This window comes from Accipiter gentilis, chromosome Z (genome assembly GCF_929443795.1).
Source record: "Accipiter gentilis chromosome Z, bAccGen1.1, whole genome shotgun sequence".
Classification (NCBI taxonomy): domain Eukaryota; kingdom Metazoa; phylum Chordata; class Aves; order Accipitriformes; family Accipitridae; genus Astur; species Astur gentilis.
In genome coordinates this window covers 20,183,904-20,197,471 of record NC_064919.1, presented here as the reverse complement: position 1 = coordinate 20,197,471, position 13,568 = coordinate 20,183,904, and the positions used below count along the sequence as shown (strand labels likewise).

At 37.9% G+C, this 13,568-nt stretch overlaps 1 protein-coding gene across 1 annotated transcript in view; it reads left to right on the top strand.

Annotated features, from left to right (window-relative positions):
* Window positions 1-13,568, top strand: part of DTWD2 (DTW domain containing 2) — a 93,042-nt gene that overhangs the window by 35,654 nt on the left and 43,820 nt on the right. The window contains exon 3 of the mRNA XM_049794811.1: window positions 1,449-1,543. Coding sequence (XP_049650768.1) covers window positions 1,449-1,543 — 95 coding nt within the window. The remainder of the gene's footprint in view (window positions 1-1,448; window positions 1,544-13,568) is intronic.

The window sequence follows — 13,568 nt, the reverse complement described above, 5'->3', positions numbered from 1 at the left end:
TATCCCTAGGAGACATCATGCTGCTGTTGCTGCTGTGCAAAGTGGTGGTGGATGTAGCAGGACAACTTTTTTCTTCAACTTCGTGATGTTTTATTTATAGAGGTTCAGTAGATATGGATCAGAAAAAGCAAAATTAATAAAGGTTTTAGGCAACAGTGATAAAAGTCTTCACAGAATGAATTTAACAGCATTTTGGTAGAAAGAAAATGTGAGAGGTGCAGGCAGCTGCACATTGATACTTGTGGAAGGTAACAGCTGCCCAGAGAGAACTGAGAGAGCTGTTTGAGGCCTTGCGTGTTCACAAATACAGAATTGTTGATATATGGCTCATAAATTTAAAGACAGACCAATGCCCCCTGGGTTTTCATTAATTAATCCTGTGGTTTAGGGACTTATCTTCGGATTTTCATTGTTTCAATCATGACACATTCAGGCTGAGAATATTGTAAGAACTCATTTCTTGCTGGGTTTAGGGCTTTTGTAATCCTCACCTGCTCTCTAGTGTCTTGCCTCCTGCTAGATTCAGCTAGTAACCTTCCTTTCTTTCTCTTGTGATAAATAAATAAACTGAAAGTTTCATTCAGTTATTGGTGTTGGCTTGCTGTCTTCATTAAAGGCAAGATAAATCTATGCTCTCTCTTCCTTGATGGGAAAACAAAATTTCACATCCTAAATATTCAAGCTCAGTTTGCAATACTTCTTGTCTAGACAAAAACTAGTGTGTTCCCAGCTGTGTTAAATAAAGGACAGAAACAAATTGCTCAGTTTGATAAGCAGATGGTTTGCTTCAGCCAGCAGTATGTCCCTCTTTCTCCACTTTCTGAAGCCCTGCTCCAACACAGCGCGCTCTAATGCTTTTTGAGATCTGAAGAGCCCTTGCTCCCCACCCAGGCATGGCAGTCGCCTTCCTCATCTGTGGCACAGAGATGTAGGCAGATGCCTGGTCAGCACAGCCTGAATGGCACAAGATGGCAGTGTTGGTGCCATTGTCCTTGTTACTGTGAAGTCACAGCTGAGTGGAAATGTTTGTATTTCATACTGTCTGATCTGATACACCCAGTGCTTTTATTTTTAGCACCTCTTAGTGGAAATCAAGCCCTCTCTTCATTTTCCAGTATTAGCTCCCCAAGGTATTACATTAATGCTAATGCTGGGTTTTGCCCACTGTTTATTATTCTGTGAAGATTCGTTGTCGTTTTTGATACTGATAGCCTACTTCAAATTTATTCTGATAATTGTAAGTTAGGTAAGACTAAATTCAATACTGTCAATCAAAACAATACAATTTGAATACATCAAAATTGGGTATTTTTTCTTGTAGATCATTTTGTTATCTGGTAGGTTTTTTTCTGTGTCTGTAGTCAAAAGAACTTGAAAGTAAATGGAAACATTAACAATTCATAGAAGCTCTCATGATCTTATTCAAAAGTAACTTTTCTTTTTTATAGGAAAGTCGAGTGTTAAGGACGGTACCTTTGCTAGCAGCTTGTCTTCCTCCAGACAAATACAAAATTTTGGTTGGCCGACGTTTTAGTGAAGACAGGTGAGTGGGATTGCTGTGTTTTTCTGGTCTTCTGTAAATTATGAAGATTTTTTTTCAGTGTCTTTATTAATAGAGAACAGAGTTCTTAATTTTTTTTCAAGTGTGTGCATTCACTTTTGATATAAGCTTCTGATTTCCAGCAGAGATAAATTATGTATAATAGTCAGAAACACTTGATATGTCTTCCTCTAGGTTGTAGCTTTTATTGTCTCAGTTTTGTGCTCTTGGAAATTTCAGGTGGTTACTCTGCAACTCTTAACTTTTGCAGTTCTGTTCTTACCTTACATTAGGTTTCTCTTGCTATTCTTTACTGTTCTTTTCATATTTGCTTTGTCTGACAAACCATTTGGTGTTACTGAAATATAAGTAAGAGTTTTTACTTGAGTGTGGGAGATTATACTTGAGAAGGGAGGCCACTGGTGAAAAACTCTCAGAGAATGTTTTTTTTCAAATCCTTTCCTCTTTCTCTTAAAATAAACTACAAGAAAGCATAGCTTTCAGAATTTTTTTTTAGTATTTTTTTATTATTCTGAAACCTTGGACAATATTGGTGTCCTGTGTAGTGTCTTTAATCTTCATTAGATGAAGCTAAGTCTTAGAAACCAGTTCTTGGTACAAATGCCAGTGAAATTTTATTTCATACATTTTCAATAAAAGCAAATAAAAATAATGAATACTGTTGAAGGAAATTAATTCTAAAATTGAGTTTAATCTTTGGAGAAAACTTTTTGTACAGTTCAGTGAACAAAACTGTCGGAAGGTGATTCAGAATTGTGCTCCCACACCTTTGTGCTGCCTGTATAGTAACTAAAGCACATTAGAAATACATTGCTTTTCTATTAGTCTTCTATGATAATAACTATAATAATGACCTAAGAAATTCCAGGCTACAGGGAAATTGTACTGTCTTCCCATTAAACCTGAAAATGAAGCAACTTTTCATATTAATGTGCAGAGGGTGGAACGATATCAATACAGTCTTCTTCTATTAAATCTCCTTAGAATTTTTTTTAGAAGTGATGATTACAGTATTAAAGCTTCTTGAAGTTTGAATCCAGAGATATTTCTCTAACCTAAAGGACCCTCTTTAGGTCAAAACCAGTTGTGGAACATCTCAGCCTCAAAATAGTTTAAATAGATTCATAATTACCTAGTTCCTATGAGAATTAATAGAATCTTTTGCCATAAAACATACTGGAGGTGGTGAAAGAAATGGAAGTTTTCTTTAGGTTAATATGAATTTTGGTGGTCTGACTTACACAGATGCAGCGCTAAAAGAAATTAGGTAGTAGTCATGGCTCCACTCTTAAGTATCTGCAGTATGCCTGCTTTGTACTGTGGATGTAAGTGAGACTGCAGAAATTGGGAGTGCTCAGTCATGGAGTTCATTCTTACCTTCCCGGGAGGAGGAAGGATAAGAAGGAGAGAAAAGTTACCTTCCAGCTTTGCAGTGTGTTACTTCTACATAAATTTTTTTCCTTAGCTATATATGCATTCTGCCAGTGTTTTAATCCATATTCCTTATTTGTAACTAGCACTTGGTACTTGAATAGCTAGTTAGATCATCATATCAGTGCTATTTTGGACTTCTAGCATCCTTTCAGGCCATAAACTGGGTAGATGTGTTCAGAGAGCTCACATTAATCACCTGGAATGACTTAAGTTCCTTCTCTGTTGTGGTGTGTTCTAGGAACAGGCATCTGCAGACAGAGGTAGAAACATCCGAGTGTTTACCATGGATGGGGAGGGCTGTACTGGTCCCTGCCCTCCTCTTAGGCTGAAAATCTCTGGTAAAGGGACTTTTAAAGCTTCATAAATTGCAGTGGTTCAGCTCGTGTTTTATGGCATATTAAACTAAAAGGGCTTGGGTTTTTTTGGTTTTTTAAAGCCATGCTATGCTGTCTGTAAGCAATTTGGTAGCTGTTGTACAAGCAACTTAATCAGCCTTGCCCCATGTTGGGGGAAGACTTCTGTCTTTGTTACTTTGAAGAAAAAAAATTGTCAAAGAGTGCTTGCTGATACATTTTATAAAACTCATTGCTTTGAAGCACATTAAGGCTGTACCTTTGCTTTTTTTTGAAGTTGTGTGACACTATTTATATCCTTTGCAGCTTCCACCAGAAGTGAATGGGTTGGAGGGGAACAGAAACAGTAAAACTAAATCTGTGCTTGCACTGATCTTACATGTGAACAGTGCCTACAGATGGAGGGGTAATGTGGTGCACAAATTCTTTTTCTGCATGTAGAAGTCCCACCATGCGGCAGATGACCTTGATGTTGTCCATACATTTGTAAATTTTCAGAGTAGAATGCTAGTGGGAGTATTTGTATTATTACAGGATCCAGCAGATCTTGGCAACACTTCTGAAACTTAGAACACTTCACTCCTTTGGGAGCATAAATGTCATTATGGATTTGAGTGCAAATGAAGCTGTATTACACACCAGCTGATTTTTTTATTTTTTTTTAAAGTCTCCATCACAACAGCTCTAGCAGTGGCATACCAAACAGCAAACTGACAGTTGTTAATCTGTAGCTGTCAGAAGAGGTCTGCTTTCAGGTGAGAGCAAACATACCATCTGCTCTGGGTAGCTCTTTCAGTTTTCAGTGCCCCTCTCTTGAAGGGGAAGACAAGTTTGTTGCCCAGGTATATGTAAGTTATTTTTCCTCATTTGTCCTAGTGCTACAAAATTACATTTTTCCTATGCTTTGTAATCAGCATCCAAAACTAATAGGAGCACAGAAGGATTTCATTAGGAATTCCACACAGAACTGGGTACTACAGAGTAACTAGGATGATTTGAAAGCTTAATATTTAGGCCTCTGTTTATGACAGTAAGACTGAAAATCAGGCTTTTTTTTTTTAAAAAAAAAAAAAACAAAACCCACCAAACCAACTTGTGTTTAGGTGAAGGAGTAAACTTTTTTTTTAATTGACATTTCCTCTACCCAGGTCCACCTTCTTGGGTCACCTTTTCTTGTGGCTGAAAACTAATACACAAATCATGTAGATTACATTTACCTTGTTCTTGATTGATCTATATTGCAGAAAAGCTAAAGAACCAACTTTTGGAAGTCTTTCTAGGAGTAAACAACTAATCAAAGCTTTTTGAAGTTGACGTGTTCAACATATTATTGACACAGTAATGGTAAAGATGAGACATGATTAATCTGATTGTTTTTAAGTGCTAATTTGTGATTTTTCTCAGACTTGTCCATTATTCCTGCAATCTGGCATTTTAATGCTACTGAAAGTATGTAATTTTTGCATGGTGACTTGACTTGTCAGATGGCATTTCTGAATTAGAAGACCAGTTCTGTTGGTTATCTGTGGTTTTTTTCCCCAAAGCATTCAAATTTCTGACCTTTTTTGTAGTGATTATGTTATTGTCAGATACTACGGTTAATCTTTGATGTGCTAAAATGATGAAGCTAAAAGCAAACAGTTTGTCATCAGTACTTACTGAACAGTGGTGGTTTTGTAAAAATAGCACTTCTGTGAGTTAATGTTTTCTGTTCAGCTCTTCTTATAGATTTACAATGAACCCAGTATCATAGTAGTATGGCAGGCAGGGGTGTGGGAGTGTGGCGTTAGCATCACTGCCAGACTGGAGATTGAATTTTATGTAAAAGTGTAAAATACTTCTTTGTGTGTCTGACATACCTTATTAGTACAAATAATGAGCCTGTTAAATATAGGGCCCTTTTGGACTTTGGCTAGAAGGATGGCATAAGCAAGCAGAGGACTCAAATCACTTCTACTGAAATTTTCAAAACTTTTATGCGAAGCAAGCTTCCTTACATGCATGAGGTCAGGCTGATTCAATGGTAACTGGAGTTTTCACTTCTGACTTCATGAAGTGACCGTGTATCTTGTAGTAGACGCTGAAAAATTGATAGTAAGGATTAGCCAGAGTTACCAAAACAGTGTGGTAGGATTCTGGTTAATTTCTAAATTCACAGTAGTTTCAGTTATTTCTATTAATTTCTGTTAAAAGGCTATTGTTTTTGTGGTGCTGATGCTGCAAAACACAGGAGTATATAGAATGATTATAATCTTGACAAAATTTGTTTTACCAATTAATTTGATTAGAGACTCTTCTAACAGCCTGTACCGTAGATTTTTGAACCTTCCAGAAAGGAAAATGTGAAAGCTAGTGTCGTGGTTTAACCCCAGCCAGCAACTAAGCACCACACAGCTGCTCACTCACCCTCCCTCCACCCAGTGGGATGGGAGAGAAAATTAGGAAAAGAAGTAAAACTCATGGGTTGAGATAAGAACAGTTTAATAGAACAGAAAAGAAGAAACTAATAATGGTAATGATAACAGTAATAAAATGACAGAAGTAGTAATAAAAGGATTGGAATGTACAAATGATGTGCAGTGCAATAGCTCACCACCCACCGACTGACACCCCGCCAGTCCCCGAGCGGCGATTCCCTGCCCCCACTCCCCAGTTCCTGCACTAGATGGGACGTCCATGGTATGAAATACCCCTTTGGCCAGTTTGGGTCAGGTGCCCTGGCTGTGTCCTGTGCCAACTTCTTGTGCCCCTCCAGCTTTCTTGCTGGCTGGGCTTGAGAAGCTGAAAAATCCTTGACTATTGTCTAAACACTACTGTGCAACAACTGAAAACATCAGTGTTATCAACATTCATCGCATACTGAACTCAAAAACAGAGCACTGCACCAGCTACTAGGAAGACAGGTAACTCTATCCCAGCTGAAACCAGGACAGCTAGTTTATGCTGGTATCACAATATTTGTATGCTGTATTTGTGAACCAAATGGATTTTTAACTGTAATTATTGTAATGTGTAACTTAATCATTAGGAACGGTAGTTATATGCATTTTTTTTTACCATTGTATCCATTTTATTTTGTTCCTCTCTCACTGTATTGGGTTTGTGTGGTGGGGTTTTGATGGTGGTGGAGGGGGCTACAGGGATGGCTCCTGTGAGAAGCTGCTAGAAGCTTCCCTGGCTCCAAGTTGGACCTGCAACTGGCCAAGGCCGAGCCCTTCAATGATGGTGGTAGTGCTTGTGGGTTAATGTATTTAAGAAGGGGAACCTGCAGCGAGGGAGGAGATTGGAATGTGAGAGAAACCCCTATGCAGGCAGAAAGGTCAGTGCAGAAGGCGGGGGAGGAGATGCACCGGAGGAGGGGATGCCCCTGCAGCCCGCAGTGAGCCGGCAGGCTGTCCCCCCCAGCCCACGGAGGGGAGCGGGGGAGCAGATGCCCACCTGCAGCCTGGGGAGAGCCCACACTGGAGCAGGTGGGTGCCCCCGAAGAAGGCTGTGATTCCATGGGAAAGCCTGCACTGGAGCAGTCTGTGCCTGAAGGACTACAGCCCGTGGAAAGGACTCTCATTAGAGCAGTTCATGGACTTCAGGATGTGGGAGGGACTCAGGTTGGAGAAGTTCGTGAAGGACTGTCTGCCATGGGAAGGACCCCATGCCAGAGCAGAAGAGTGAGGAGTCCTCTCCATGAGGAGGAAGGAGCAGCAGAGACAAGGTGTGATAACTGACCACAGCCCACATTCCCCATCTCCCTGTGCCGATGGGGGCCTGGTGGTAGAGAATTCGGGAGTGGAGTTGAGCTGGGAAGGAGGGGAGGTGCTGGGAAGGTGTTTTAAGATTTGGGTTTACTTCCCATTATCCTTGTTTTGATTTGATTGGTAACAAATTAAATTTATTTTCGTTTTTTCCCTAGTTGAGTCTGGTTTTTGCCCAGGACCATCACTGATGAAAGATCCTTCCCTGTCCTTGTGTCGACCCATGAGTTTTTTGTTATATTTTCTCCTCCCCATCCCACTGTGGGGGAGGAGTGAGCGAGAGGCTTCAGGGTGCTTTGCTGCTGGCTGGGCTTAAACCATGACACTCACTTAGAAACACTGCTTTTCTCATGACCGTAGTTGCTGTTTGCTTCATGTCTTTTCTTTTTTTATTAAACGGGTTTTCTGTACTGACAACTTGTGCCATTCATATTGCTCCTTTTCTGCTTGTCAGCATTCAAATGTACATAACTTATGCATAATTTCCTTTCCCTTTTCCCCTGCCTTCTCTGGTATGTTCACATTAGAAATTACAGGTGTCTTTTGTCTTTTTTCCATTCTTTAAGTCTTCTAGCAGCATAAATCCAAATAGCATGTCCTGATTTTTTCCCCTTTGTTAGTATTACTTCATCTGATTATTTTACAAATCCCTTACTGTTTTCATTAGCTTCCACCTATTCAAGCCCTTTGTGTTTGACTTCAGATTTCTAGGTCTGTCTGAGTTGATGGTATCTCAAATTTGCTAACATTAGTAGGATAACTTCTGCTTCATAGTTCTTGATCAAAACTTATTTTTATTAAATCAGTATTTCTGGTTCAGCGCTGCTGCTTATCAAAAGCATGTATAATTCTTCAAAAATGGCATCCCCCATGGCAGGGGGATTGGAACTAGATGATCTCTAAGATCCCTTCCAACCCAAACCATTCTCTGATTCTGTGATTTGAAGGATGTCTGTTAAGATACTCTTTATAAAGAGATGATACTTCAGAAAAGGGGAGGGGAGAGGGAAATGTGCCAGTGTCTTTTCCTAGCATCGTTCATAGGACCATATTTAACAATTGCAGTACTTTCTTTGAGCAGTAGGTTTCCTATTCACTATGGAAATATTAGGGAAAACCAACTATAGGCTCATATTAATGAATAAAATGTAAGTTATGGGATTCATGTTCTTTTTAGGCTACTAATAAACTTTTTGCAGGCAATTGGTTTTGAATAATAATGCTGTTTGTTCCGCTCAATGGGAATTTCTGGCATATATTGAACAGAGATAGCAACTATATCTAAAGTCTAATGTGTCAAGAATTCACATTTTTTTAGTTTCATATCATAGTTATATAAACAGCCTTGTCACTATTGCTTTTAAGTTTCATTTTATACTTTGTGACAGTTTGGGAGGGGTTGTTTTCCTTTTTTTTTTTTTTTTTTTTTTTTTCCCTGGAAAGATAATCTTATTCTCAAACCTTCCTTCTTTGCAAATATTCACTCTTCTGTACTTTGATAATTCTGTGCACTATGATAAAATTATATAGTCTAATGAGTGATCACTAACAGGAAAACAGATGCAAATATCTCTGCGTCCACCACCCTCTTATTTAGGAGAGAGGAGGCAATTACAGGTTTATTTGCAGTGCTCTCTGAACTCAAGCTACACAAATCTCCAATACATTCTGTACAGTATAGTTGCCAACTCTGCTACAGTTCAGTAGTTCAGATCAGAAATTAATTGGGGCACTTGGGAAAATTTGTAACTTCAACTGGTTTTGAAGTAATGAAATGTTAATTTTAATTTTATAAAGCTGTTTGCCATACTGTAGGTATGGCACTTTTCTAATGCTTGTTCACAAATAAAAATATTCTTACTGTATCAAATATCAACCTTACCTTTTACCAAATAATTTTAAACTGTTTACAAGATATGGTTCTTTATTCAATTAACTTTCTTGTAAGTTTTTTTATGTGCTTCAGCATCATTATGTTTATTAAACTAAGTTTACGCCTTTTTACTCCATATCTCAATCAATGAGTAGATGCAGCCAGAGATCAGCCTGTCATAGCTTTTGTTGATTCTGTGTATAAAAGTAATTAATGCTGTCTAACTGAACATGTGCTCATTTGCATCTGAAACTGTACTTTACCATATCAAATTTCAGATTCCTCAATATAATTTGGATAATATTTTCTCTGGCTATTTTTTTCTTTGACTATTGCAGCCTTCAGCTTTGTGTTCAGTCCATAGCATTTTCTTTCTGCCATTCCTTCCTCCTTACCCTTTTCCCTTACTCCAGTGTGGGTCCTCTCCATGGGCTACAGCTCTCTTCAGGACATACCCAACAGGGAACAAGCCTGCAGCTCCCTCTCTACGGAAACCTTGCCACACGAACCCAACACAGTGCATGATCCTTCTGCTAATGTTTCTGTTCTTAAAGATTATGTGTCACAGTAGTAGAAAAGAAAGATTTGATATTATGAGCTTTTTGTTTTCAAATGCATACTATTCCTTTGTGCAGCAAAAGAACTGTGGAAGTGGATGTAAGTGACCAGTGGCTGTGGTTCACCACCTGTGTAACAATAGTGCGGTGGTCCAGATTTGCCTTGGCAGGGTGATGGCTCTGGGCCTATCTCAGCAACAGCTTTGTGAATTAGTGCCAAATTTGCATTGAATTTTTTTCTTTTTTCACATCAAATAAAAAGTAGAAGTTGTCTGGCATTAGAAATTTATCCTCTGTTTCACTTGAAAATCATTTGTTGCGAGTACTTCGTGTTAATAGTGAAATTAATTGTATTAGCCCAAATTACAGATGAGAAACAGGTGCATTACTTTCTTGAAGCAAAACTCATAACTTTTTTAGGGAAACAGTAATGGATATAATTTATTTTAAAGGGATGTGGCATTTCTAGATATACTAATTGCTGCTGCCATTTCAAATATGTTGCGCTTTCCTGTCGCGACAATCTAGGAGAAACGACGCATCGCCAGGGACTCACCCTGGGGAGAAGCGGACCAACACAGATACTGTGGATCAAGCGATTTCTCCCTTTATTTGCTGCGTAACATTCAGTTATATACCATAACCATGCGCAAGCCATCTACTGATTGGTTGACATGTGCTGTTCACGCGCCTAAAGCAATAGTTTGATCGGATAAGGCCTTCTGATCACGCGAATGATTCCTCCTGTCTGTGTCTTGCCTGGTGTCCTGCTTTCAGTCATGTAGGCCCAACTTGTTCAGCTTTTTGTGCTTATTTCATCAAACTTTGTAGCAACAGTTAGCCTTCACTTACGTCCTTGAGGCCTGCTGCTTGCAGAGGCCTCTGGGTCAAAGATTGTACAGTCCCATTGTGTCTCTTGTTCACTGTGTGTCTACTTTACTAATTATCCCACACAAATACGTGGTTTATTTCCTAGGATTCAGTGTCTAATTTGTTTGGCTATTTTTTCTGTATTTAGAAGTTTTGTTCTGATGTCTTTTCTCTGTACAATTCTCTGCTTCCTTTTCTTGTTATACCTTGAGCTAGAATTAAGGTACTGCATGACCTTCTGCTACTATTCTGGGGCTGTAGCTTTAGAAATTCCTTCCCCCTGCCCACACCTGCTTGGGCTTATGGTATGTTTGGAGAATTTTTTGCTCTACTAGAAGGAGTAGAAGGTTATTTTTGTCTCTGGTGGTGACACTTCAAGAATTCTTCATCAGTTTTATGGCTTCTATTTCAATTTTGTCACCCTTCTCTCCAAAACAAGCACTCTGAAGAAGTACTGGCTTTTAGAATGTATGTAGTTAACATCCTAAATTATAGCAAACAAGTTACAAATAATGCAATGCAGATATTATAGGAAACAAATGTTTAACTGAAGTTTTACAGACTTAGTGGGGGGGAAAGGAATCTTGCTGTTGAAATTAAGATTTTAAGACTTTTAGAGATGTTAATGGGTGGTTAGCTTGTGTAACATAACAGGCATCTCAAGACTCAGTAAAGGATCTATAAAAGCCTGTTAGAATTACTGCAGTTTCTCTGGCTGCCTTTCAGTACAAGTCCTACATGCTGCTTGAGAGAGGATTAGGCTTCTTAGTCTGGGTGTATTTGTTAAGTAGAGAAGTGGTTTAGCCTATGGTTACGGCTTCTAGGTATTGCTAAATACTGCTGTCTAGGCTTCTCTGCAGTTAATTGCTTGAAGAAGCTGGGTATAACTTAACCATACGATTGCTGCTGCTCTTATGTAGAAAGAATATTCATGTTCTTCATAAGAAAACTGTATATTGGTTTTCTTACTTTTTTTCCATGATGCTAGATAAGCCATAAAACGTTTTTGCTAAGTTTTACATTGTATGACCAGTAGATAGGAAGAGGTCACTGAATGCACTGTAAAGGAAAAAAAGTGTCCTTCAGTAGAATGTGGACATCTGTGTTTTAGTGCATAAGAATCTGTTGTTGTTGTGGGGTTGTTTTTTGTTTAAAAATTTTTGGGAGGATGGGGGGCAGGGGTAACGAGAGGTTTGCAGTAAACTCTTTTTGTCGAGGAAGTAATTAAATATTTGAGGGAATTGGTATTGAGGTCCACTGACAAAGCAAAAACTTGCCAAAATAATAGCTCTGCTTTTCATTTCTTCACAGGTACCTTTGGCTGCCATTGCATTCATTTTTAAAACTAATCTGCCCATGTTACCAAATATGACTATTGGCATATTAGTTAGAAGAGTCAGGTTTTTAAATGTTGAGATTGGTTGAAAACCATTGTTCTAGAAAAAACTGTTATTAGTCTTAACAGTACAGACAGGAAGTAATTTTCCTTTCATTACTAGCTTATATTCTATTTTTTTTTTTAATTTAAGCACAGTACATGGGAAAGGAGAAGTAAATTGAAATTGGAATAATAGAAGAACAATAAAAACAACCCAGTTTATTGAATGTTGCAGGCCAGCTTCACTTGTGACAGTAATAAGAAACTTGATATCACATACTAGGGTCCTGGTACAGACAAACACACCTCTATTTTATTTACATGTTTATTCTGTAAAAGCCAATGTTATTTGAAGGCATTGGTAATGATAATTTTTCACTGGGGAACTTACCAGAGTTTTTGCTAAAGAAGTATTATATATACAGGTTTTCATAGGTTAAAAAGGGTTATCTAATAAGCTATATTTATGACCTTTTTCACTAGTAAATGGTAAAATATTTAGTTGTAAAATTACAGGTTTCCAGACCTTAAAAATATTTCTCAGTATTTGATCTTTCCACCAAAAATAATTTGTTTATACAATTGATCTGTTTAAAAGGGAAAAAAATAATCCAGATTGTATTAAAGACTAAATGTCATTTATCTACAAAAAAGTAGAGTATCTAATATGAAAACATTGGCTTTTCTTTTTCTAGTATCTCTTATGCTTCAGTCCTGGTCCTAAGGGAGTATTTCTGAGTGTGGAAATGATAGAGGGTTGTTGCCTTTGTTTTTATTCATTTTATTACCTTATGGGAATTACAGGGATCAGTATTACTACAATCTTTCAAATGCGGGAGTATTGAGAGAGGCAAAGACACCTGCTTATGACCAAGGTGAAATAGTAAAAATTATGAGAAAAACTGAGAAGTTGCCATTACCTTGATGGCTTTCCACAGATAATAAATTGGCATCTGTTCTATAATATTAGTACTGTTCGCTACTAAATGGCAATGTTGGATTTTTAAAATTTGAACACTTGCCTTTCACACTGGCAAAGTTTAATAGATCCCCATTGAATTAAAACCACTTAGAGAGTTTGAGAGAAACTGAGTATGGATGTGTAATAAAAATGTTTATGATACAAAAACTGGATTGTAATGAGATAAGATAGTGTTTAAATTACACGTCTCAAGAGCATGCATCCCAGAGATAATGAAATGCTACTTGTCTTAAGTACAGTCATGGGAACATATAAATCTGCTATGACAAAGTGGTTGGATACAATTCAGGCATGAATGAAAGATCTCAATAATTGTGCTTAGTGGAGATTGTTGTCAGACTAAATGGATTATATAGGGCTGCAGTGCCTGATGCATACCAAAACCAAGACTGAACAGTAGTTTGTATAAGAAGCAAGTATTGCAAGTATTTCTCTTACAGAGTTTAAAACCATAGTTGCATCTTAAAACATATCTTTTAAACTGCATCATCTTTTGAGCTTTACATCAGCTGTCAGTCATGGAAAGATGGGTAACATATCAATATAAAATTTCTTAGCTATTTATAGAAAGAGTAGGTGATTATCTTCAGATTGATCTTATTTTTGATTACTGCAATAAAATGTTAGCCTGGATTGAAGTGGAATACTGCAACTGTAGGTGATACAAATGATTTTTCTTGGGAATTCCAGCATTTTCTGAAGTCCACAAACTGCTAATTAAAACTCTAAGCTAGTTATATATATAAATGCAGCAGGTACAGCAGCAGGAATGAACGTTCATAGCAAAATCATGTGTTATTAAGTACCTGTG